General features: G+C 46.0%; 2 protein-coding genes across 2 annotated transcripts; both read left to right on the forward strand.

Moving 5' to 3' along the window:
• Positions 1-11,644: 11,644 nt before the first annotated feature.
• pi15b (peptidase inhibitor 15b) lies at positions 11,645-15,287 on the forward strand (the record flags this gene model as incomplete). The annotated part of the gene is made up of 6 exons (XM_084458315.1): positions 11,645-11,649; positions 12,554-12,767; positions 13,129-13,247; positions 13,803-13,935; positions 14,263-14,378; positions 15,152-15,287. 6 exons carry the CDS (start codon positions 11,645-11,647, stop codon positions 15,285-15,287), a joined length of 723 nt encoding a protein of 240 aa, XP_084314441.1.
• A 2,918-nt stretch (positions 15,288-18,205) lies between these two features.
• On the forward strand, positions 18,206-27,233 carry crispld1b (cysteine-rich secretory protein LCCL domain containing 1b; the record flags this gene model as incomplete). The annotated part of the gene is made up of 14 exons (XM_084457975.1): positions 18,206-18,463; positions 21,398-21,516; positions 21,701-21,833; positions 22,301-22,416; positions 22,997-23,097; positions 23,606-23,767; positions 24,202-24,262; positions 24,435-24,501; positions 24,862-24,992; positions 25,097-25,140; positions 25,247-25,319; positions 25,449-25,518; positions 26,698-26,831; positions 27,182-27,233. The coding sequence occupies 14 exons, from the start codon at positions 18,206-18,208 to the stop codon at positions 27,231-27,233; spliced, it is 1,521 nt and encodes a 506-aa protein (XP_084314101.1).
• Positions 27,234-27,559: the final 326 nt, after the last annotated feature.

A 27,559-nucleotide genomic window follows, 5' to 3' on the forward strand; every position in this document is an offset into this window, starting at 1 on the left:
GCCAACTCGTTATGTATTGCTTTACCTCCTCTCTATAGAATGAGCCATATATGTCCGAATAAACGAATGAGTTCAATGATAGTCGGACTTCAAAAATGATGGTGTAAAAACCCAAATGAGCCCCCGACAGACTGTCCTCACGTTAGATTTGGGTGCACTGTGGAGTGTTTAAGTGAGTTATCTTTGAATGATAGCCATTTTCGTTAGATTGCGCTAGCATTAGCATGCCATGAACATGCAAACGAGGGACAATGGAATCAACTGAAAATGTTCTCCATCCATCAAAAACAATTTATGGGTCGTAAAAGACGTAAATGAGACGGAAATGTCCAAAATTCTGAACTACCCCTTTAAGAGGGTGTAGTTCCTTTCCTGCTTCCTCACAAATTCCACAAGCATCTCCTTTGTCTTACTGTCATTCAGATGGAGGTTGTAGTCTGACACCACTGGGTCAGGAGCCTCACCTACTCCGGATAGGCCTTCTCATCAATATTGGAGATCAGGCACGTCACTGCTCTGTCGTTGGTAAATTGAATGATGGAACTGGAGTCAAAGGTGGCTACACAGTTGTCTGTGTACAGGGAGTACAGTAACGGGGACAAGACGCAGCCCTTTGAGGCTAGTGAGGGTGAGGGAGGTTGAGGTATGGTTGTGAGGGTGAGGGAGGGGTATGGTTGCCTACCGTTACCACTTGGGGTCTAACCAACAGGAAGTCCAGGATCCACCTACAGAGGGTGCTGTCTAGCCCCACGGCCCGGAGCTTGGTGTCAAGCCCGGGTGGAGTTATGGTGTTAAAAGCTGGGCTGAGTTTCCCAGAGGCATCGTAGCGCTACGTTCATACATACGCATACGATGAACGTAGCGCTACGATGCCTCTGGGAAACTCAGCCCTGAACTGTAGTCAATGAACAGCAGTCTCACATAACGCAACACGTTCCCCTGGCTCTTGTCTAGGTGGGATAGGGTGGTGTGGAGGATGTGGGCAATTGCATCCTCTGTGGATCTGTTGGCTCAATATGAAGTCTTCATTTGCAAAAACAGATATGTGCGTTTTGATACATTTTGATAAATCCATTTTAAAATCAAATATCAATCAAATTGCAGTTGAGTTGTTTTTATTAAGTAAAGAAGAGTCTTCTTTACATAATCAAAAGAACCCAACCAACCCAACCCAGAGTCTTCTCACAACCCAACTGAAATTGATATTTGATATTGACATTTCATTGAAAAAAATATTTATAAAAATTAGTCAAAACACACATAGCCTATCTGTTTTTGCAAATAAACTAATTGTATGCAAACTGTAGAGGGTCCAGTGTGCTGGGCAGTGAGGAGCAGATGTAGGAGATCGTGTCTTGGACAAAAATGGGGGGATTGTGAATCAATAGGCTTTAAGAACAAAAGGCTGAAATCTGAAAGGATTGAGGCCAGTTGTCTCTAAAATTCCATGACGCTCACCACTGTGGTTGTAGTAGGGGCCAACACCATGTACAGTAGTAGAATTTCATATCATCCACGGTGACGTCCCGAAGCGCGAACTGCACTTCCGTCTGGGCGAACCAGGCCGAGGCTGACGATTCCCAGAACTCCAGTACTTCCAGAGGGACAACGGTGACCGTCACGTTCACTTACAGTCGTCTCTGGAGATGTCCAGGAGATAAACGTTGGGGTCACCAGTGTAGGTAGGGAGTTCTGAAGAAAAGACCCGACTACTTCTCTCAGCGACGACACAACATGTATCATTTATTTGCCAAAACAGGAACAACAGAGCAAGAGAGAAGAAGTCCTCTACATTACATTACAGTCATTTAGCAGACACTTTTATCCAAAGCGACTAACAATAATTGCATTTAACGTAGGAAGAGCCAATGTACTACTACTTGCCAGAACTCACAAGTGCATCTTCTCTCTAAAACAAGTGACTAAGAGCATAATCTATTGCTGAAGGCAAAGTGCAAGAATCGCAATCTAAAGTACAGTGCAATATAATATAATACAATAAGTGCTTAGGTGGGAGGATTGTTGTAGTACAATCTTCAATTCTCTACCTAAAGAAGTGCACACTACCTAAACAAGTGCACACTACCTAAAACAAGTGCACACAGCAACAGCCGCCATCACAACAGCTACACCCATAGCCTACAGAGTGAATTCAGTTTGTACAGTAGATGTGTCCACTACCCTATAGCATTAACATTCATATTAGCCCTTATAAGGAAACTATTGCATCGGCTACCTGTATCGAAAGTACAATAATTCGCCCCTCGTAATGCTACTAAAGCCTACTGTACTGTACCACTTTTGGCAAGAAAATGTTGTATATGTAATACAGTATTGTACAAAGTTGGCATTGTTCCCGGAAAAAGGGGGAAAAAAGCTGACTCTTGAGAGAAAGGTGATCAGTCACTGTATTCATATTAGAGTAGAGTTAGGAAAGGGGCTACTTCTCCGACATTGGAGTTGCTTATCGGCCCTAATGTATCAGCTAAACTAAACATTGAATTACATCATCTACTTTTATAGAAACAATGATTTCAGCAGGGGGAACGCAATGCCATTACGTCATATGTTATTGTTCAGGCTGATTATTGTGAAAGCTGAACTCACAGCATGTGTGTGTGTGGATGTGTGTTTATGTGTGTAATCCATCTATCTATCTCTATCTATCTCTCTCTCTCTCTCTCTCTCTCTCTCTCCCTCTCACACACACACACACATGCACCCATGCATGCTTGCTCGCACACACACAAATACACACACTCACACAAATGCACCCACTCACACACACACACAAACACACACACACACACGCAGGGCATTGTCTTCGGACTACTGTCACCTCACTATCCCTCTTTTCCAATCATTCTGAAAGAGAAAACATCATTTGTCTGCTAACTGCCAACACTTTTCATGAGAACACAGTAGGGTTGGTGTTGATAGAAATGCACTCTGTTAACGTCAAACATGAAATGCTACATGGTGGTATTCTAGTTCCTGTTAAATCATTGGTGGATTTGGAGGGAAAACACTCTTAAGGCAGAAGTATGTGGAACACCTGCCTCCAAGGACTATTTTGGTATTTCTCTATATATGGTGCTAAAATTATGTTTCCCTCTGGAGACACAGCATAACTCATGTTCCTCTAAGAACAAGATCTTAAAAATACTTATTGAAACATCAGATCATAACCAACAACATTTTCAGTCAGTCCTGTAGGCCTTTTGTGAAATTCAATGACTTGTTCTTAACCGAATCTACAGCAATAAAGGCTTTAAACACCTGCCAGTTGCTTTGGTACGGGTGTCTAAATTCAGCATTTCCTGAAAAACGCATCAGAGAGCTAAAATTAGAATGAAGTTGGTATTCAATTCATGACATCATTCCAAAAATAGAACATAGCCTTTATAGAACACTGCTCTTTAGCTGGTACACCATTATCTAGAACCATGGCTAATACGTGGTTCTGATTTGGCAGTGTACGATTAGTAGGGATGCACCGATTGTAAAATTCTGGGCCGATACCGATGTTTAAAATAACAATCTGGCCGATGTTAATTTTATTTTATTTTTATTCCCCCTTTTGTGCCAGGGAAACAAAGAAATGAAGTGTTTGGTTCCAAAACGCCAATTTTTATTTCACTATAATTTGAAAGCAAACTACACGTGCGTTTGCGGCGTTACGTCACGGATCTTCTCCGAATCTGCAGCTGGGTAGGCTACGTTTTGCAACAAAAAAAGCCGTAATTGTTGCTACATAACATCGGCCACTACCATCGGTCAATGTCATTTTATTTGCCGATGGGTCGATGGCAGTCAACAAGGCCAACATCGGCCGATGCCGATGTTCGGCCGATGCATCGGTGCATCCCTAACGATTAGTGTTATAGTACGTGCACAGTTTTATCTCAGGCATGCCGCCTCTAGGCCAACGACTAGGCCAAAGTAAGCATTCACGAATTGGGGATCTTCATAAAGACATGTCTCCCCTAATTTGTCCTACCATCAATTCAACAGAAGTGAAGTATACGGTACATCCAATAAGTGCCCTGGCCAGAAACATCCCCTGACCATTGGTCCCTGGACACCTCTGTAGATCTGGGCTGATATAAATAGCACACATTTACCTTTTGCAAAGCCGAGTTGCTTTTGCCTATCAATTTCCTTTCAGATCTGATGAATTGCCTTGGAGAAGAGGGAGACGTTTTTATGGACAAGGCCATGGCTGCAGGGATGCGGTCTGAATTCTATCCTCCCGCGAAGCGCCTGTAGAGCGTTAAGACTGGTTTTGTCAGTAGAAAGCCAGATTCCCATGCTTCTGAATGATGCTTTATAGCCACAGAAGCGGCCATAGCTCTAAGCTGGACATCTCACAAAACAAATTTAGAACTTCCACACATAGTTTTCTGAGGACTTAAGCCTTTATGGGTTGCTCATGGTCAGCCAAATGGAAAAGACATTCAAACTACCCATATATCCGCAGGATTCTTGTTTTTCAGGTGAAAGAAGTCTTCAAAACTGCTTGTTGGACAACGTAAAGGTCAATCTTGTCTAGCCGACAGTCCAAACCCAGTGAAGCGAAGCAGAGGTTATGAGAGGACAGAACAGTATCCGTTTCCAGTAGCAATCCTCTATCCTCTACCACACAGACTATTTTGTTGGTCAAAATTACTATACAGTATCACGATGCAAGCAAGTAAAAACTGCAACTTGATAGTTCAGGTAAACCATCCCTCTTTCTAGCCAATCCAATCTCCTCCTTGGACTAGGACCTGGAACATGAACAACAATTACACTGAAGATTCAAGACACTCCAAATGAACTGCTGTACATTTGGCGTGTGTGTGGGAGTGTGTGTTTTATGTACTGTATGTTTGTAATTGTGTATTGTGAATTATGTATTGTGATTTATTTATTTTTATTCTGCCATCAACCTGACAAGGGACTACAGATGAAAATTATATTTACATATATATACAGCGCCATTACTGCTCAACACAATCATGAGAACAAGTCGCTGAACAGTTATGGCCATCTTCCCAACAGTCCCAGAACGACCATAAAACAGATGGTGACAGTCTGGAGCTCTGCCACGTGCCTCCCAAATATCTTCCTCACAGACTGTAGTGAGAGGAACTACAGGGCATACTGTATACTGTATAGCGCATGAATATGTTTGATCACAGCCCTGCTCCACTAGTGTGCGGTATGATGGAAGCGCACGGTGAAACGTGAGAGGATCATCGACAAAACACAGGGAAAGCATTCTGGATGAACCCTAGAGCCGTTCTCAGGGTAACGCCTAGTGCCCACACTCTTGCCGGATTACTGATTGGGTTGACTTTATTGCCCCCCCACCCCTCAAGATGGAAAGCAATAGGTGACTAGCAAGGTAAATGTGTTCCATGCAGCATTTTGCTCACTGACTGGTTGAAGCCATCTTGAAGTCTAACGTACTAGGACTGAAACTGTTACTGTGATTTGAATCAGACTTTGGATGTGTACGGGAGGTGAGGAAAGTTGGAGTTTGTGTGTGCGTGTGTGCGTGCGCGTGCGTGCGTGTGTGTGTGTGCGCGTGCGTGTGTGTGTTCTTTCTCTCTCTTACTTGTCACCTAGGTGACAGTCTCTGAATGGACAGACTCGTTTCTCTGTTTTTCCATCTGATACCCCGGATCCTGATATTGCTTCATCCTGAGTTGGTTGTTTTCACAAAAACACAAAACACCCAAATTTCCCCTGTCCTGTAAAATACAAACATCTGCTTTTCTACTAAACCAGTCACTGTGACCTCAGAGGACACATTGATACTCTCCAGAGATAGTAAATAGAGATAGTAAAGAGAGAGTAAAAAGAAGGTGGGCGGGGCTAGTCTGCTCGTCCTGGTCTGCTTCAACACATCAGAGATATATGGCACTGAGCACATATTCACCAGCTGGTCACGTTTGCTTTGGCATAAGGCCGGCTGTGTGTGGTGACCAACCAGCCATGGGTTTCCTCTGGAAATATTCTCACAGTCTTTACAGAACCCACACCTGTTTACTCACATGTTAGATTAGCATGTCCGATCAGCTGCGTCGACGTATTTGACGCATGACGATTCGTGTAGCCCTCGATGAAGTCAAACAAGTACATTTGTTTAATGAATAACTGGGACATTTGTTTTTATGTCAGATGTTGTGTCATGCATAGACGGATCATGAAAAAATGGGGGCCTGGGCCTGGGCGTGTAGAGGGGCCCCCTCCTATCAGTTCCACCCCCCCCTACAGCCTCCCCCTCCCTACCAGCCGCCCCCCCCCCCCCCCCCCCTACAGCCTCCCCCTCCCTACCAGCTCCTCCCCCTCCCTCCCAGCTCCCCCCACCCCCCCCCCCCTACAGCCTCCCCCTCCCTACCAGCTCCCTCCACCCCCCTACAGCCTCCCCCTCCCTACCAGCTCCCCCCACCCCCCCCCCCCTACAGCCTCCCCCTCCCTACCAGCCCCCCCCACCCCCCTACAGCCTCCCCCTCCCTACCAGCCCCCCCCACCCCCCTACAGCCTCCCCCTCCCTACCAGCTCCCCCCACCCCCCTACAGCCTCCCCCTCCCTACCAGCTCCCCCCACCCCCCTACAGCCTCCCCCTCCCTACCAGCCCCCCCCCCCCCCCCCCTACAGCCTCCCCCTCCCTACCAGCTCCCCCCACCCCCCTACAGCCTCCGCTGCAACACTGTTGTTCTCATCGTTTGTTTTCTTTTAAAAACTGGAAATGCGAGGAACCTGCTGTAAAGCATCTGACTGACTTGACTCTTTTTCTTTTCGGATGTTTCGTTTTGCTGCTCCGCTTAATATGTGACGGTGCTCCATTTTACATGTACGGTTCTTTGTCAAGATCAAACAGATTGAACCAGTTGACCTTGTGACCTGCACCTGTGTGATCTGTCTCGAGTTCACAAACTTTAATAGTTCCCTCTATAGACTAGTTTTGTAGCCTACTCATTTATCTATGGAAAGGTAGCCTACATTCCCTCCCATTAGATTAACGAGTAGGCTATAGAAAATATGTAGCCCACACAAGCTTCTCTCTTTTTTAAAAAGATGTGGGCCCCTATAAACTGTTCAAAATATAAATGTTTTTTTAATGTTTGTGTAAGGAATCTCACCCTAAATTTATATCGGTGTCCCTGCAACAAGAAATGCAAAGGGCCCCTTGAGGTCTTGGGCCCCTGGGGCTGGTGGCCCGTTCGGTAATATGTCTTTGGTGTCATGTACTAATCGTTCATGACCCCGATTTGGCATTGTTATGATCTGGCGTGCTACTTGTTTTCTGTTGGATGAATACCAGTTAGTTGACGGTCATCTTTTACAACAAGGAACCGCATTGGTTTCAGTACATGTTCTCCCGTGTAGAAGTAGAACAAGCAGCCCTCGGTTTGCAAACACGATGCCTCTCCCTACTACCGAGACGCTCATCAAGACCACTCAAAAATGTTTAGATTTAAAGTTGCATCTGTTATCTGTATAGAGTGGTGAGGTCTGATGTCACTTTGTAGAAGACTTAAAAGTTAGCATCACCGCCAGTTGAGTCCAAAATCCCTGAGGGAAAAATGTATAGAATTCGCGAAAAATGCTGACAATAAGGTTCCTATGTGTTTAACAGAGGTTCCCAGAATGTATGTTTTGTTCTAAAAGGTAAAGCACATAATTCAAGATGGGTTTGTGAATTATATGTGTGGTTTATATGTGTGATACAGTATTTATTCAGTTTAGGTAATCTCATGTCCTCTAGTACTAGCGCAGGCTATGAAAAAAAAAAATGGCGGCAATTTGACTGCTGTAGTCCAGTTTCAATAATGGTTAGCATACAGTATCTCAACAACATCATCCTCAGAACCAACTATGGGCTTCAAAATTCATGAAAACCATCTTCAGTGATGTATTTTAACTTTTAGATGAAACTCATCAACAAAATGAGGACTTCATCTCACCACTCCATGGATGCATCTGGGACCTGTGGGACCAATCAGCTCTTGGAGGTGAGAGCCAATAGAGTGGAGCTGCCCCGCCCTTCTGAGTAACCCATTGGCTGAGGCAGTGTGGGGTCTGAGGTAAGACCATGCGTAAATCATTCTCATGGCCATCATCGCTGGTTGCCAGCCAGTACTAGTACAGCCTGCCAAGTCTCCACTGTCTATGAGAAGGCCAACTGTGGATTCCGAAGAGTAAGCCATCAAAAAACTGTATATCAATGGAGATTAAACCGACAAGGGGGATATTCAGTTTACTGATATTCTTTACTTCCCAGAACCGTTAGAAATATTGACAAGGGATTGCCCAGAATAAATGTAATTAAATGGGTAATTTTGGACATAAAGCGTCATTTACAACTTACCCATAATGTTGTTGATTGATGGAGAACTTTTTCAGCTGATTCCATGCTCTCTCGTTCCGGCGTTAGCGGCATGCTAATGCTAGAACAATGCATTAGAAACGGCTAGCATTCAAAGAAAACTCACTTGTACACTCCACAGTGCACCCAAATCAAATCAAAGACTTAATTATGACTGTCGGGGGGTCATTTGAGTTTTCATACAATCATTTTTAAAGTCCAACTATCATTGAACCCATTCATTTGTCCGGACCTATATGACTCTGTGTAAATAGGCAGGCGGAGTGATATGTAACTAGCCGGCACTATTGTCTTCACAAACAAGATACCGAAGAGTGGACTATTCTCTTACTATCAACACAACAAGTTGCAATGGCCATGTTCGAAAGGGATATGTCTGACTTTGATGAGGAGTTTAGTGTGTCTGATGAACCTTACTTGTTTGGAGTGTTTATAAGTGAGTTTTCTTTGAATGCTGCCATTTCAGTTGGACTGCGCTAGCATTAGCATGCCTCTAATGCTCAAACGAGAGAGCGTGGAATCAGCTGAAAATTATCTCCATTAATCAACAACGTTATGAGTAAGTCATTAATGAGGCTCTATGTCAGAAATTCTGAACTAACCCTTTAAGGTAATGAATGTTGAAAATGATGTAACCTAAAACACCAAATGTTATCTTAATATAAAATTACCAGCCAATAAAAAGTAGTCATCTAATATAAAAATGTGTTATAGTAGACAAGATCGGCACATTATAAAACTACATTATTTCTAGGTTTATTTGGGAGATGCACTTTACCCAGTAGGGCCTGTGGCGAGACAGCTTGCGACCTGTTGCTAATAAAAGCAGCCAAATGAATGCTTGGAGAACGCTCCGCAGAGAAATACTGAGGGCTTAGCTGGAGTGTTTCTGTTGGCGAGAACGGCGGATAAATCAGCCTCCCCCAGACCTCTGCTGCGTTGGCCTGCAGCAGAGAGATGGGACGGGGCCACTTGTTCAGCTCTGTCAGGTCTCAACCAGAAACAACCACTAGACCCTGGCTTCTACCTCCTACTGTAGCTCCAAGCCCCTGCGTCCCACTCTTGTCCCTACCTACCCCATATGCCCATTTCAACAGATTGTCCCTTTAATACTGTATCGTTTTATATAGGGATTTATGGACAAAGCTGAAGCAGTACCAGTTCTACTTTAGACTTTTATGGTAATTGATGATAGTGGACGTTTATGGGCAGGAGCTTACACTTGCCAACCGGGTAAAAATACCATAGCTTGTTTGGGCTTTTATACTTTGCTTTTGATACAATACAACATTGCAGAGTCTCAGGCTGAAGTCGTAATGGGTTTCCTCTAGGTCTGACCCCTGCCAATATGCAAGAATATCATTGGGTGGAGTGCATTAGTGGTCCAGCAGGCGTAAAAGAGTATTTTAAAACACCACTGATGTGGGAGTCCAATATACTCTAAGCCACATGCAAGAGTCCAGTATGCTCAAGATGACCAGAAACTCACTGCGTAGTGGACGCGGTTTGGAACCACGCTTTTGTACGTAGGCCCCGAATGTCACTGTCCGATCACAATGATATATTTTTGGTGGAGTGAGAGAGAGAGAGAGAGAGAGAGAGAGAGAGAGAGAGAGAATGGCAGCAGGGCCTGGGTATCTGCAACAACGGTGAATAGAAATACTAATTGATTTTATTTATAAAGCGCTTTTCATTGCGAAACAATCTGGATGGATGGACCTGCAGTAGTCAAATGGATGTTAGGCTGCTTCTCAACGCTGCAACCTTTATTTACAGGGGATAAAAGGACAATCAAGAGTGATGATCTTATATTTGAATACGTGATGTATATGGTTGGTGTTTCTGTACAGTACAATACAGTACATTGACTGAAATTATCACCAACAGGGCCGGCTCTAGACTTTTGGAGGCCCTAGGCAAAGTTTTCTGTGGAGGCCCCATTTTGAAATAAACCCTACCCACCATCAAGCAATCAAGCATCAAGGCGCCATCATTCCATCGTCATGTATGTTATGCCATCCATCACTTTAGCCTATCAGCAGCAATGACTCACTTGAGTATCACATTTGGTTGGGGCTTCAGCCAATCAGATCAATCTATTGCTGGGGGAGGGGAGGGAGGGCTCCCGGAAATCAGGGTTTTATCATGACTGGCACATACTGTATCCAATGAGAACGTTATCACAAAAAAATAAATTTCAAACAAAAAAAGTTGCAAGGCCGGAGGCATTTATCTACCCCGCCTATAGGAGGCGCCAGCCCTGATCACTGATTACAACGCGCATATCAGTTTCTATCATTCCTAAACATGTAGGCCTACACTACATTTAAAACCGATATTGAATCATAATAGGGGTGTGAGCCCATATTTTGTAATCATATCTCTCTCGTTTGCACAACTGTAGGCCGAATCTGACAGCGCAGCAGATACATGTGTAGCTATACACTTCTGAGAAAACTCTCAAACTCTGATGAAAACGAAAAAGAGCTGGAAAAAAAACGAAGTAGTAAAGATCTGAATCACTTTGCTTTAATTCAGGCCATGGAAACAGCAGCTCAGGGGAAAACCCAGGAGGCTCACAGACACTGAGCAAGTGCAAAGTCTCTGAGTGTAATGAAACTGACAGTTGGCCAATAAGAGTCCAAAACCAGCTACAGGACTGTAACTGATGACTAGTTGTGTTGCAGTATGGTTGGAAAATCTGCGTCCTTTGTCTGATTGACAGCGCAGGGCGAGGTGTGTGTGTGTGTGTGTGTGTGTGTTTGTTAGCAGGATTACGCAAAAACGACTGGACCGATTTTCACAAAATTCGGTGGAAAGGTGTAGCATGGTCCAACTTAGAAGACATTTTATTTTGGAGCAGATCCGAAGCATGGGTTGGGTCCACACGCCGCCCAAACACAGCTGGCCTTTCCCTTTATTCCCCTTTATTCCTTTTTTGAACCAGGATTACACAGAAATTACCTGACCGATTTCCATGACACTCAGTGGAGAGGTGCATCATGGGCCACCTTAGAACCCATTACATTTTGGAGCGGATCCGAATCACGGGCCCGATCCACGAATGAAAACAAAACTTAGAACGAAGCCAGCTCCCTGTGTGGGGGTACTAGAGATACGGGGTTTGGACTGGGGTGTGTGGGGGAGATCCCGGAGCACACCACACCACACCCCGCCGGCTGTGACCAGAGGGGGGTGCCACAGAGCTGGACAAATACAGCCACCCATTCAACTCTGGTCATTTTTAACTCGTCCCAGTGAATCATGAGGTGGGTCCACGAGCCGTCCAAACACAGCCCGGGCAGCCATTCACCTCCATTTATTTTTTGGACTAGGATTACGCAAATAACTACCTGACTGCTTTTCATGAAACTCGGTGGAGGGGTGTAGAATAGGTCAATTTAGAACCCATTCAATTTTGGCGCATAGAGCCACGAAATGCATTCAGGGGTGGAGGTCTGTGCTCTCTGAGCACCATTTCTAGTTTATGTTTGCACCTAACAGCCAAGATGATAAAGGTCATGGCAGTGTAGACCCACATTGGTTTGAAATCAAAATAAGACCCGTCAGTTTATATCCAGGCATAAAAGTGAATACGAGACTGGTGCAAAAAGTTTTTGGGGTTTTGATTAATTGCACATGTTGTACTGCTTGCCCAGGTGTGAGGAGTCTGATAGGACAGCGGGAGATGGTTTGCTAGCCTACTGAACAACAGACCCAGTCCACACACACCATCCAAGACCCGCTTTAGACCGTGATTATAAAACCGCTGTTTGACAAGGGCAGTTCGTAGTGCAGAGAGAACAGCTCGTTGATTGGTCAGAACGGAGAAGGACCTCTTAGGCTCACATTTGGAGTTTTGAAACAGCTGGACGACTGATACAGGATATCTCTGAGGTAAGACGATGACAATGATCAAACAAGTATGCATGTTATCTAAAGGTCGGTCCCGGTAAATTAAACAATAGATCTTTGTTTGAATTAGTAGGCGCACGAATGGATAATTCCGAATTTAATTCTCTCACACGCGTCCTCATAATAATCAACTGCATGTTTATGTGGTGAATTTCAAACCAACTGCTAATCTTCTTTTTCTCTGTTTTTAGCACGACTTGAATGAATTAAAAAAATGAGATGCATCAGCATTTTGGTAAATGTGGCCCTTCTGCTCAGTGGAACAAGTGGATTTGTCTTCAACTCGACGGATTACACACCAGCGGGCAATGTCACCGACAACAAATCGACCCTTAAACCTCCCGTGTCTCCCATCATACCGAAATCCAGGCGAAAACGTTATATTTCTCAAAATGATATGATTGCCATTCTAGACTATCACAATCAAGTGCGCGCAAGCGTCTTTCCACCTGCCGCAAATATGGAATACATGGTAAGATTCTAAAAACAGACTACTCTGCTTTGAACGTTTCTTCATACCTCACATTCTTGCTGGTAAAGTAGTAAGTTTTATCACCCAATTACTTCTTTAAGTTCAATTAAATATGCTGGTCTAGCCTATTGCGCTCTCTGCTGGATGTAAAGGTTTACTGCAGGTCGGGACTTTTTCAGGATACGCCTGCTAACTAGAGGTGTGGTTGCTACGGTCTTGATTTGATATGCAGAGTCCTGAGTTAAAATCCAGTGTTAGCTGGTTTGGTTTTATGGGTATGGGCCTCATGACACACAGGATGGCCATGATTCATCCAGTCTGTCATACTCCGCTCTGCGTCTGGTGTCTGCCACTTATGCAGGTGTGGGACGATGGTCTGGCTCGGACCGCAGAGGCCTGGGCGGCTACCTGCCTCTGGGAGCATGGACCTCCGTACCTGCTGAGGTTCTACGGCCAGAACCTGGCTGTCCGAACGGGGGGGTAGGTACTGGACCCCTGCATGACACTGGGGGGGGGGGGGATGTGGACCTGGGTATCTTCTGTTCTGATACCTGCGGACAGAGCCTTATAAGGCGGTACCTGCCCGAACCAGTACGCCAGAGTAGGACAGTGTCCAGCAGACCAGTCATTATGGGACTACCGTACGTTAACCTGGTTGGAACTATTACACACGGCTGGAAATGAGCTCTTTCGCTAACCCCGGCACAATGACTTTTGTATTTTGCAACTGTCATTTGCCCTGTCCCGTCTAGTCCTTGCACGCTGTCTACCGTTGTCTAACCATCAGTGTTATGCACCAACTGACCAGAACAAATTCCTAGTGTGTGTAAAACCTACCTGGCAATTAAACTGATTCAGACTCTGATGTACACTCATGCAATTTTGTTTATGCAGATTGTTGTGCATTGTCCACTTTCTAATAAACCTAATAAATGAATGAATGAATGAATAAATGAATGCATGAATGAATGAATGAATGAATGAATGAATGAATGAATGAATGAATGAATGAATGAATGAATGATCGGCCCCCAGCTACCGTTCCATCCTGCAGCTGGTGAAGCCGTGGTATGACGAGGTGAGGGACTACGTGTTCCCCTACCCCCGGTATTGCCAGCCCCGCTGCCCCATGCTCTGCTACGGACCCACATGTGCACACTACACACAGGTAGGGTCACTATGAACACACACACACACACACACACAGGTAGGGTCAACACACACACACACACACACTACACACAGGTAGGGTCAACACACACACACACACACACACACACAGCCTGGCACTGCAGAGCTCAGGAACTATATAGAGCCATTGATAAAAAAAGGAATATAAAGAATGTTGTATTGAGTTGTATGGAAAGGACTTGACAGCGGACTGGATTGAACCGGGCCGTAATAGCATGAAGCTGACTGGCATTGAACTGAACCTCATCCACTACAACCCCCTCATGCCCCCCCCGTGTGTGTGTGTGTGTGTGTGTGTGTGTAGATGGTGTGGAGCAGCACCAACAGGGTGGGATGTGCAGTCCAGACCTGCTATAACATGGTTGTGTGGGGAGTTATATGGAGACAGGCCACATACCTCGTCTGCAACTACTCACCTAAGTAAGTCCTGCTTCATTTCAACAGTTCATACCCCACACGGTTCATACCCCACACGGTTCATACCCCACACGCTTCATACCCCACACGGTTTATACCCCACAGAGTTCATACCCCACACGGTTCATACCCCACACGCTTCATACCCCACACGGTTCATACCCCACACGCTTCATACCCCACACGGTTCATACCCCACACACTTCATACCCCACACGGTTTATACCCCACAGGGTTCATACCCCACACGGTTCATACCCCACACGCTTCATACCCCACACGCTTCATACCCCACACGGTTCATACCCCACACGGTTCATACCCCACACGCTTCATACCCCACACGGTTCATACCCCACACGCTTCATACCCCACACGCTTCATACCCCACACGCTTCATACCCCACACGGTTCATACCCCACATGGTTCATACCCCACACGCTTAATACCCCACACGGTTCATACCCCACACGGTTCATACCCCACACGGTTCACAGGGGTACGTCATCTCTACAACAGCCTGTCGCTGTGTATAATTGTTTAGCATGTTACCAAAGGAAAAGCCATTAGGCACACACCCACAATTATGTAATGATGATGTAATAATACCACATAATTTATTATGAAGCTTAGAGTAATTAGCAGACTGTATTGTTAACCCATCACTCTCTGTCCCAATGTGAATGTTAATTTCAAGGTGCAGAACAGTGTTCAGGAAGTAGCTAGGTTCATTTTAGTGGCATCACAGGTAAATGTGAACACTTTGTTTTTCCAGGGGTAATTGGATAGGCGAACCCCCCTACAGGGTTGGGGTCCCGTGTTCCTCCTGTCCTCCCAGCTACGGGGGTTCCTGTAGCAGCAACATGTGCTACCCAGGGGTGCAGTCCAACTACCTGTACTGGTTCAAGTAAGCCAGCCTCATCAACAACCATGTGGAAACGCTACGAGTTGTCAGATAGTGTGTTGAATTATTTTATATGTTATATGCATATACTTTTTTTTATACAGTTGATATGTACTGTACATTCAAATTAAGCTACATTGGTTTGAAACGCCAAAAGCCATTTGAAAAGTTATCATTGCATTTTGAGAAGCTAGCTTATATTATGCATTGCTGCCATACTGTCCATTGCTATGTTGTAGCATATGGCTTTTTTAGGTCTTACCATCATATTGATGGTCAAACGTATTGATCATCAGTCGTGTTGTATCAGTGGCATTGAATTGAGTACAGTGGGTACAGTTCCAATAGCTTACTTGCATATGGATGGATGAATTCCGGTGCTAATCTGTCAACAAACTTATGTCCGGGTGCTAATACGTTATTGTGGCATGAGCACTGTTTAAAACGACTCAATCGCATGTTCTTTATGGCAAGGTGCATTTGCAACAGTGATATGTACAGTTCAGTGCAAAGGTTTACTGAATTTTTGTGGGTATCCTTTAATGTCTTCCAGCTGAAAGTGTTTTTATAGAAGTTTGTACCTGATTGACTTTATTCAAGATGCTATACATTTTCCCATTGTGTCCCATTGAAATACTACTTTTTTTTTGTAACTGGTATATAATAAAGATGGGCTGCTGTCCTACATTGTGGTAGCCTACATTCTAGTAGCTTGGTTCAGTAGTTTCACAGGTGTCGTTACAACCAGCAGGGGGCGATGTGTGCCAAACCAACTCTGCATCCAGTGAAATATTCCCTTGTGAATTTTCAACATCCATCATGGAAGTGCCAGATCATCATTATTGAGCTTTTACCTGACTACCATAAGTTATTGTAAAGCCATTCTGGATCTAGCCCTGCTTGCCAGTGAGTTGATCCACCAGAAAGCCCTGTTCCTCGGGATGTCTGGGAGGATCGCTGCGGTCGGTGCCGTCACATGGAGGATGTTAGGACAGAGCGCTCCCCTGCTCTAGGACCTGGCTCGGTGATTGGCAGGGCGCGGACTCCCACTCTACCTGAGCTGACATGTTAAGGTCACGTGGGCTAATTCCTCCAGATGTCTGTTAGACAGGACTGACACATGACTGAACACCCCCCCCCTCCTCTCTCTTTCTCTCTGTCTCTCCCTCTCTCTGTTTTTTCATCATTATCAACTGCTCTGACGATTGGACATCACAAGTGTTTCCCAAGAACCTTAACTCACATCATCAGGCAACATTTTCAGTGTTCATTTCAGTATGTATTTATTCTCTCTCTCTCTCTCTCTCTCTCTCTCTCTCTCTCTCTCTCTCTCTCTCTCTCTCTCACACACACACACACACACACACACACTCCACATTACAAATGCTGCTCTATGTAAACCAGCAGTGGTTTGGCGTTCCCAGATCAGACCAGATCATGTCTGAATAACAGCCCTGTGGTCAGGTCAGGTCACAGAAGCACACGGCCCACCGTGCTAGCATGGCTGCCTCCTCTGAAGCAGGCATTCTCACACCTGAGAGTTCAGTCAAGTTCAACAAGCACAGATTCACTTGTAACTTCAATGCTCGATGAAAAGTTGTTGGCTAGCTCTAGGCTTATTTCTTATTTTACAGAAGATCAGTTATCATAGTAGCCAAATTTTTGTCACTTGTCATTAATATCATTACGTGTTTTTCCTGTCCACAACTGCAGGCAGATATACAGTATATTGTAACTTGGTGTGTTTATAGCCGAATGGTCTACCCATATATTTTTGCAGTCCTAGGCTGTAGCTATGTGCCCGCATGCTATAATACTGCGCGTAAAATCAACAAATCAAATGCATTCATCGCGTAAATTAAAAACAAACCCACAAACCTGACAAACAAACATAGAATACAGAAATGCTACTCTGAGAATGTACGTAAGTGGGCACTCTCACAACCCAACGAGTTTACCTTCACGTCACGTCGAGTGGAATCAAGCTCAGTCCTCAAATAGCGCGCCCCGGGGCGCAGGGAGCCAGATGGAGGCGGGGGAAACCGGGCACGTTACGCATCGCTAAACCCAAATTTGGCATATAAACCAAAAGTGCGCCCCTGCGCTCACACTGCTTGACCTGGAGGATTCTGCAGGTAGCTCACTCTCTCCCTTCTCCTGTCGTGGATGTACAATACCGAAACACACCCTGATATGATAGTTTTGAGAGGTGTTCTGAGGTTACATTTATGATAACTTGCCCAGGAGAGCAACGTTCCGCAGTTGTTAACCAGCTGGACATTGGATACCGGAGATATTTAATCATAATCGACCGTTTTATTGCAAGGTAAATTGCCAACTTCTGACGATTTCTATTCATTCACTATTCTGCATTGCATACATGACACACTGGAAACTATGTGGGCTTCCTTCTTGCTGTAGTCCAGATATCATACATATCTTATAATCTATGCATGCTGAAATGTTTTATGTTCAGTGTAGGCTGCAGCAGAAATATTTTAGTACAACTAGAAATACCAGACACTGTATGCACAGTGCATGTGCTCAGGTTAAGTCAGCAATATTCCCAAATAGCTGAGTTCAGCCTTTTTTTCTCAACGTAATATGTTTCCTGATATAGGCTACTGCTTTTCCTCACAGCAGGGAATCAATCAGCACTATCACAGAATACAATTGTTGGCACTGAATGAATACCTGAACATTTAATCAAATTATCTGTGGATGAATAAATGTACATTTAATCAAATTATCGGTGGATGAATTAATACCTGTACATTTACTAAAATTATCTCTGGATGAATTAATACATGTACATTTAATCAAATTATCTCTGGATGTCTACATGTCAATCGTATATCCTCCCCCCTATTCTTCTGCTGTTGCAGTGCATCGTGTTGCTACATCTTCCTCCAAACCACAGCCATCATGACCTGCCTGCCTTGGGATTGGTTGAGAGGCCTGGGGTTGCTTTTCCTGTCCCAGGCGGTGGTTTCCATGGTGATACCTAACTCCACCCACCTGGAGTCCATCTTGGAGAAGTACCTGGACAAGGACGACGATTGGTGGGTGGCCAAGCAGAGGGGCAAGAGGGCCATCTCCCACGGGGACATGCACCTGATCCTGGACATGCACAATCGGCTACGAGGCCAGGTCTACCCACAGGCCTCCAACATGGAGTACATGGTGAGGCAACAGAGAAAGGACCATTGAATAACTGAAATAATTTATTGGACAATTGAAAGGCTAGAGTAGTCCTGGCTGAAGCCAAAATGTTGGGTCCCGTGGGTATGGAGAACTCCACTTTGGTCTAAAGGTAGAAGTTTGGGTTCACATGGGAAAGGCTAGTTAAAATATTATTTCCCCTCTGCCAGAGCAGACCCTTGTGCAGCCATGAGCAAACTGTGAGCAGACACTATTCTCAGATCCAGCGGCTCTGCAATAGCAATGTCCTCAGGCGCTGTTTGACAAGTTCAGCATAGTTTTTGAGGCACTGCATGGTACAGTAGTACAACTGTATTTTCACGCTAGCATGTGGTCTTGGTCCGATGGTCCGATGAAGAGAGTTTCACACCGAGCTCTTGGAGCACGATGATTGCTGGCCAGCCTAAATCAAACAGAACTAGAGTAGAACAAGGCCTGAGATCAAACAGACCTACATGTACTAGAACAGATCAAACAGATCTACATGTACTAGAACAGATCAAACAGACCTAATGTACATGCTCTATATTAGAACAAGGCCTAAGATCAAACAGACCCACATGTTCTACGATAGAACAAATCTAACAGACCCACATGTACTACGATAGAACAGATCTAACAGACCCACATGTTCTACGATAGAACAGATCAAACAGACCTATGTTCTACAGTAGGGCTGATCAAACAGACCCACATGTACTACGATAGAACAGATCTTACAGAACTATGTACTACAGTAGGACTGATCAAACAGACCCACATGTACTACAGTAGGACCAGCCTGAGCCCTCCTTGCCCTGCCAGCCAAACCACCAGCTCTGCCTCTGGACCGACCCTGGCGGGCAGCCAAGCCCCGGCCCCACAGTGTTATCCTGCACTCTGACTCAACCGTTTACACTCCCCTTCCAGATTATTATGCTTGGTTTGATCTCGCTGCATTTTGTTTGGCAGCCAAGATGAATCTGTTTTGGGACGGGTAAAAAAAAAAAGAATTTTTTAGCTTAACTGTTGAGCGTTGTTGTCACTGATGGACACAATATGGCAGTTCAAATGAACTGTATGTTGTTTTTTAACACGTCAGATCCTCCGTCAGGTGAACTTGGCTCTGATCGGGATTTCACGAAGAGGGGTAGAATAACAAAATCTTGTCAAGAAAGGCAGGAGAAATGGTTTTGAATGGATGCGGTTTTGCAGGGATATGGTTTGTGCAAGGGCATGATATGTTTGTTCAGATCAAATTAAAAGAACTGGAGGTAAAGTGGAGTAGTTAGGAGCAATAGCTCGAGAGCTAATACAGAGATCATTATGAATTGGTTACAATGTCATCAGCTACTTAGTGATGAAGAGTTTATACAGTGATTTGACTGTGAGGTATAGCGTAGAAGCACACACTCAGAGCAGAGATATGGATGAATGTGTTCTATGTAGATACTGTTTTGGGCTGAGGCCAACATTGTGCAAAGTGCAAATATCGCTACTGTGAGTGTGTGAATGCACCCAGAACTCAGAACCAAGGCCACTGTGTAAAGGCAAAAGTCGGTGTGTGTGTGTGTGTGCGTGCGTGCGTGTGTGTGTGCGTGTGTGTGCGCCCTCCTGAAACACATGGAATGAATTAAGGCTGTAGTCCAGACCAGCTGACTCTACTGCACATTAGTATTTTTCAATTAGCGCTGGTCTGTGAAAAGCCTGATGCGACAGAACAGCACTGCAGAGAACCAAACTACACTACAACTATTCTTCTCAATCTCACTACTACTTGGCCAAAACACCTGAATTCCTTGTAAATATGCAACACTTTGTCCGAAACAAGAGGTGTAGGAATACTTTAGAGTTTGAAACTCCCAGTGGAGCACAGTTAGATGTGTATCAGGGGTCTGGTGCCGAGTTTGACGCACACACAGGGGGCATTGGCAGGGGTGTCAGCCAAGGCATCCACAGTATACCCACTTATCCATCCACGGCCAACACACACACTCACTTCTCAATCAGCACTAATGTGAAAAAAACTGTTTTTTTTGCAGCTCATTAGCTATCAGAATATCATTCCCACTTCTTTGGTGAGCGCTATTTTACATTACATTACATTTAGCGGACGCTTTTATGCAAAGCGACTTACAACACTGGGAATTGGACTCAGTGAGTTCCAGAAGGCCCCAACAATGACCCTCTGTGAGTCTCCGCACGGCGTTTTACAGCGCAGCCAAACTGTTTTCCAGAGTTGTGTCTCTCTGGAGACCGAGTCTTACAGTAAGCCAGTTCCAACATGGCCGTCGGTAAATAGTAGCACGGACCTGCAACCTGATGTGCCTGTGTGTGTAGCTGATAGACCAGCAGTGACTCCTAACTATTTGATGGGGTGGGTTCCCAGAAACACACAGAGCCAACCTCTGAGCTGAACTCTTGGAGATCCTCCATTAAAGTTTGTTGCTATATGTGTGTGTGTGTGTGTGTGTGTGTGTGAGTGTAGGTATAGGTGTGAATGTGTGTGTGTGTGTGTATAGGTGTAGGTATAGGTGTGAATGTGTGTGTGGGTGTGTGTGAATAGGTGTAGGTATACAGTAGGTGTGAATGCGTGTGTGTGTGTGTGTGTGTGTATAGGTGTAGGTATAGGTGTGAATATGGGTGTGGGTGTGCTTGGGTTGGGTGTTGGAGATAGATTTTTGTGTGGCATGTACATTGATATGAAAAATATAAATAAAAGTAATATTAAAAAACAAAAAAGTTTGTTACTACAGGCTCAAAGTACAAGGCTTGGCCCAAAGGTTCAAGATGTATGTTGTTTATTTAGAGCAACTGTGATTTCATTTCAAGGGTTTGGTGTGTGTGTGTGTGTGTGTGTGTGTGTGTGTGCGTGTGTGTGTGTGTGTGTGTGTGTGTGTGCGTATGTGTGTGTGTGTGTGTGTGTGTGTCCCACAGGTGTGGGACTACGAGCTGGAGCGGAGTGCGGAGGGCTGGGGGTACAGCTGTCTCTGGGAGCATGGACCCCCTCATCTCCTCACGCAGATCGGACAGAACCTCGGAGCGCACTGGGGAAGGTATGCATGGGGGTGTTTCTGTGCTTCAGGGTGAATGTGTGTGTGTCCATACCCCCATAAGTGTGGATGTGTAAAAAGTGTGCGTGCGTACTCAGTTTGCATCAAATTCTCATTCCTTTGATTAGAGAAGAGGCTAATAGAAACACACACACACACACACACACACACTTGAATCTTTCCTCAGAGACCGACCGCCTACCTTCCACGTCCAGGCTTGGTATGATGAAGTGAGACACTACAGCTACCCGTACCCCCAGGAGTGTAACCCACACTGCCCCTTCAGGTGCTCGGGGCCTGTCTGCACCCATTACACACAGGTACGGGTCCAGCTCATACATACTGTCTACCCTAGGTCTGTCTGCACCCAATACACACAGCTATGGGTCCAGCTGATATACGTACATACTGTCTACCCTAGGGCAGTGCATCTCTCCCTATTCTATAGGGTAAATGTCTACTGTACCTTGTCCCTCTCTTAAAAATAAATAAAATCAATCAAATCAGTCTGTCTGCACCCAATACACACAGCTATGGGTCCTGCCGATATATAATATACTGTCTACTGTAGGTCTATGTTCATCTCTTTGAAACGCACTGAGAAAGTGTGGTAGATACTGTAGATTGATGTTTGGTTTCCGTCAAGCAACCGTGAAACTCTTGCTTTCAATGTACAGTAAAGTCGGCTATACTGTACAGAGGAAGGGCATCCCTTCACTCGTGAGGCTGAACAGGAGTGCGGGGAACGCTAACCCAAGGGAAGCCATTTTGTTTCTCGCGCATGTAGATGGTGTGGGCTACGAGCAGTCGCATCGGCTGCGCCATCAACGTGTGTTACAACATGAATGTGTGGGGGATGATCTGGACCAAAGCCGTCTACCTGGTCTGCAACTACTCCCCACCGTAAGCTCGTCCCCCTCTGTCTGCTCCGTACGGATTTTCACCCGTACTGTTGTTACAGCACGTGTGAATGAAATTCAAGTCTCACCAATGTGTTTTTGTTTTCCTACTTGACTGTTGTTATAACTTTGTAGTTCATTGCTCTAGAATCAGTCTGTTAAAACTACAAATTGTTTCTGTGTGACATCACTTCCCTGTCCTCTTCATCCTGAAACTGTGTCCCTTCCTTTTTCACGTTATAAACTATCGCTTTCGTCCCCCAGTCACTCACTCTTGCCTGGATTCACTTCCTGTGCTTTAGTCCTTCTTGCAAATCGTAACATAGAATAAACTTATTGTCTTTGTTTGAAACCAGCTTGACCGACCACTCAGCGTGTTCTTTGAAATCTAAACTAAACCAAGTAAGATTTTTAATTCACACGCGCTTCACGCTGAACTGACATTTATTAATCCGGCTACATCCTGAAAACACAGTGGTCTAGGGAGCAACGGTGTCACTGGTATGGCTTGTTTCCAGACAAGACTATAATGGTTCAACGTGTTTTACAGTACGATGATGTTGTTGTTTTGGTGTTTACTACAGGGGCAACTGGTGGGGCCACGCCCCCTACAAACATGGCAGCCCGTGCTCCGCCTGCCCGGCCAGCTACGCCGGGGGCTGCAGGGACAACCTCTGCTACAAAGGTAGGTCACAGATGTAGCAGAGGTGGTTGGGAGACAGGCTATTACCATCCGGTGGCCCCTGAGACGTACAGTGTGTAAACCCAAGACAAGTAGACAAGTTAACAAGCAATGTACCGTAATACACACAGCGTTGAGGGGCGTTAGGGGCGGCTGTAGCTCAGTTGGTAGAGCGGGTCGTTCAGTGATCGAAGGGTCAGTGGTTCGAATCCCAGCTCCGACTGTCCACATGTCGAAGTGTCCTTGAGCAAGACACCTAACCCCAAATTGCTCCCAATGAGCAGGTTAGCACCTAGCATGGCAGCTACCGCCATTGGTGTGTGAATGTGTGTGTGAATGGGTGAATGAGAGGCCATTGTAAAGCGCTTTGAGTGCCGCTAAGGTGGAAAAGCGCTATATAAGTGCAGTCCATTTACCATTTACCATTTGAGTCTTCAAATGAACAGGAAGAAGACATTGACGTTGCACGTTTGGTTGTTGGAATGAAGGCCTGTCTGATGTTTGTTCTCAGACGGCGGGGTGGACAGACGCCCGGCTCCAGAGACCGAGGAGACCAACTACATCGAGCCGGAGCCCCCGGGGGACAGGGAGCCACGCCCCCGTGCCCAATCTCCGAACCCCTCCCCCAACGACAACCCAGAGAGGAACGAGGTGGTCAGCACCGAGCAGATGTGTAAGATCTCCTCTTAAAAACACTTTCATTCAAAAGTGTGCAACTATACAGGGGGTTTATAGATGTTCATGGCAAAAAAAAAAAAAATATATATATATATATAAAGACCCTGGCATATCTTAGCCTATTTCCATAGGAAAAGTATATGTTAAAATCTATACACTAGTCTATACACAACCTGGGTTGTGTGACATACAGTATTGTGTTAAGCTAAGCTCCACTGATTGTCACACACCCGAGTGTGTGAAATTTGTTCTCCGCATTTGACCCATCCCCTGGGGGAGCGGTGAGCAGCAGCGGTCAATCATTTGGTGATGTCACGCATCTGGTTATGTTGCGTCCTGGAACTGAGAAGCCTCATGTACAGCTATGGATCCATTTAGCGTCCCCACCTCGAGTGTGACATCCCCTGTTTGCTTTTGGTCTTTCCACAGGTCAACAGGTGTCCTGTGAGACCAAGCTGAGAGACCAGTGCAAAGGCACCACCTGTAACAGGTACGTCTCCCCCGACAGCGTGAGCAGGAACTCACGTTTTCCACAATCTGACGGTCTAAAGACGTGAGGTGATGAAGGAGATGGGTGTGTGTGAAAGGGCAGTTAGTCAGTAGCAGCTACCGTACCGTTACACTAAACTCTGGGTCAAAACTTTTGGTTCCCTCCATTTCAGATACGAGTGTCCTCCAGGCTGTCAGGACAACCACGGGAAGGTAGCAGGGGACGAGTACTATGACATGGTAAGAAGTAAAGAATTAGAAATTAAATTCAGTATGTACTCGATCTGTGCACCCGGCTAGTGTCAAAACCCCCGTCTTGAGTCAATCAATCAATCAAAGCTTTATTTATATAGTGCATTTCATACCCAGAGGCAACACAATGCACTTTACAGAGAACAGGGGAGGTGGGCATACGACCCACCCCTACATATTCCAGAGGGAAGCAAAAAAACAGTATCACCCAGGGGCCAGATAAGTGAGCTGTAAAAATTTTTGAGTGTGTGAAGCCCAGTGCTTGCCATTTGACCAAGAAGCCCACCGTGTGACGAGTCTTGTCCCGTCCCGAGGGCGACGGAGTTCATCCTCTGCCCTTGTTCTCAGCAATCCAGCATCTGTGGCGCCGGTCTGCACGCCGGGATCATCGACGACGACGGAGGCTGGCTTGACGTCACCAGACTAGGCAGGAAGCCGTACTTCACCGAGTCCTACCAGAACGGGGTGCAGTCGCTCGGGTCAGTCCACCTTTCGCTCTGCGTCTTTCTTCACAAAGGAAGACGGTCATTATCAAATCATGACATTAGAACCGCCGGATCCATCAAACGCCTCTCATTCACAGGAAAAACAAGAGTGCTAATTCTTTTTCGGTGGCCACAGTACCAGGTAGGCCTGATATGATCACACATAGTAGTAGTATATGTGGTGGTAACATACTGTATATGGTATAAGATACTGTATGTTTGAGCTTGTGCTATCTTTATGTTCCTAGTGAAAGCTGTCACGTGTGAGACCACTGTTGCAAAGTTCTGTGCATTCAAGAAACCTGTTAGGCACTGTCCCAGGTAAATAAAAACAAAACAAAACAAAAACACTATATGTATGTATATTGTTTGTTGGTCTTAAATCATTTTGAGTCATTGATTTTGACAAGGATATCCACATGTTTGAGTGATTCTATTGGTCCTCTATAGGTTGTTTTGTCCCAGGAACTGTCTTCGTGAGAGTCGTGCCAGAGTTATTGGAACCAAATATTACTCGGACGTAAGTTGTCAGCACATCTACTGTAGGTACTAATAGTGTGTCAGGTGGGTGGGAGTCTGGAGGGTCAGGTGGGTGGGAGTCTGGAGGGTCAGGTGGGTGGGAGTGTGGAGGGTCAGGTGGGAGTCTGGAGGGTCAGGTGGGTGGGAGTCTGGAGGGTCAGGTGGGTGGAGGTCTGGAGGGTCAGGTGGGTGGGAGTCTGGAGGGTCAGGTGGGTGGGAGTCTGGAGGGTCAGGTGGGTGGGAGTCTGGAGGGTCAGGTGGGTGGGAGTGTGGAGGGTCAGGTGGGTGGGGGTCTGGAGGGTCAGGTGGGTGGGAGTCTGGAGGGTCAGGTGGGTGGGAGTCTGGAGGGTCAGGTGGGAGTCTGGAGGGTCAGGTGGGTGGGAGTCTGGAGGGTCAGGTGGGTGGGGGTCTGGAGGGTCAGGTGGGTGGGAGTCTGGAGGGTCAGGTGGGTTGGAGTCTGGAGGGTCAGGTGGGTGGGAGTCTGGAGGGTCAGGTGGGTGGGTGGAGGTCTGGAGGGTCAGGTGGGTGGGAGTCTGGAGGGTCAGGTGGGTGGGAGTGTGGAGGGTCAGGTGGGTGGGAGTGTGGAGGGTCAGGTGGGTGGGAGTCTGGAGGGTCAGGTGGGTGGGAGTCTGGAGGGTCAGGTGGGTGGGAGTCTGGAGGGTCAGGTGGGAGTCTGGAGGGTCAGGTGGGTGGGTGGGAGTCTGGAGGGTCAGGTGGGTGGGAGTCTGGAGGGTCAGGTGGGTGGGTGGGAGTCTGGAGGGTCAGGTGGGTGGGAGTCTGGAGGGCCAGGTGGGTGGGAGTCTGGAGGGTCAGGTGGGAGTCTGGAGGGTCAGGTGGGAGTCTGGAGGGTCAGGTGGGTGGGAGTGTGGAGGGTCAGGTGGGTGGGAGTCTGGAGGGTCAGGTGGGTGGGTGGGAGTGTGGAGGGTCAGGTGGGTGGGAGTCTGGAGGGTCAGGTGGGTGGGTGTCTGGAGGGTCAGGTGGGTGGGTTTGCATTTTTGGGAACAACCCATTGGTTACATTGTGCCAGACTAGACAAATCAAGCACAGACAAGTAATTAAAATATTTTAAAATGGTCTTTTTGACCCGGGTCTGGTTCTCAGGAGGAACTTTCTGTCGCTGACTTAATGTTAAAGGTCACGGCTATGTCTAACTCCACTTCTGTGCCTCACTTGTTTGTAGAAATCGAGTATCTGTAGAGCAGCCATCCACGCTGGTGTGATCCAGAACGACTCTGGGGGCTACCTGGACGTGATGCCCGTGGACAAGAGGAGGCAGTACAGCGGGAGCTACCAGAACGCCATCACCTCAGAGAGGTACGGGGAAGGAGGGCTAATCTGAGAGACAGTTCCACCTGGGATTATCTGTGATCATCTCTGAACGCTGGGTGTGGGGAGACCCACACTACATTGGAACTGGGTCAAATATGTTATATACTGTAGATAAAACTCTGAAGTGTATTTAATTTAGCCAATCCTTGATTGGTTTCATTGTTCTGGGTTTATTCAATAACGTACACCTACAATTATTTTCAAATATTTATTTATCAAATAAAATAATGTACAGTATAGCCCCAGGTCTGGTAGAGATGTGCCGGTCATTCATTTGATTTCTCCTTTCCTGATGCAATCGAATCCAAATCCAAAACTGTCTTCTTCCATCCCAGTTTACAGAATCCCACAGGTGGCAAGGCATTCAGAGTCTTTGCAGTCATTTGAACCCACACTGCAAGGACACTGGCTGGCCATGAAACGGAGAACTTGACATCTGACAACCGGCCGTTTTGCCAACCATGTCATTACGTGGGCTCTGATTAGGCCTCTCTCACGGAGCTGGGCTGCACCTCAGCTTCTCAAGGCTTCTCGCTCTGGCTGTGATCTATAAAGAGGTACACTGTTCTCACGTAGGTCTTTTTTATCCTGTATATTTTTGTATATATATCGTGTTTTTTTTTGTAAATATGTTGAATTTCTATCAAATCCAATTATTACCCTGTTTGTTTTTTATTGCTTTCTCCATTTTTGCACCTGGAAAATATTATTTT

This window comes from Borostomias antarcticus (genome assembly GCF_949987555.1).
Source record: "Borostomias antarcticus genome assembly, chromosome: 24".
Lineage (NCBI taxonomy): Eukaryota > Metazoa > Chordata > Actinopteri > Stomiiformes > Stomiidae > Borostomias > Borostomias antarcticus.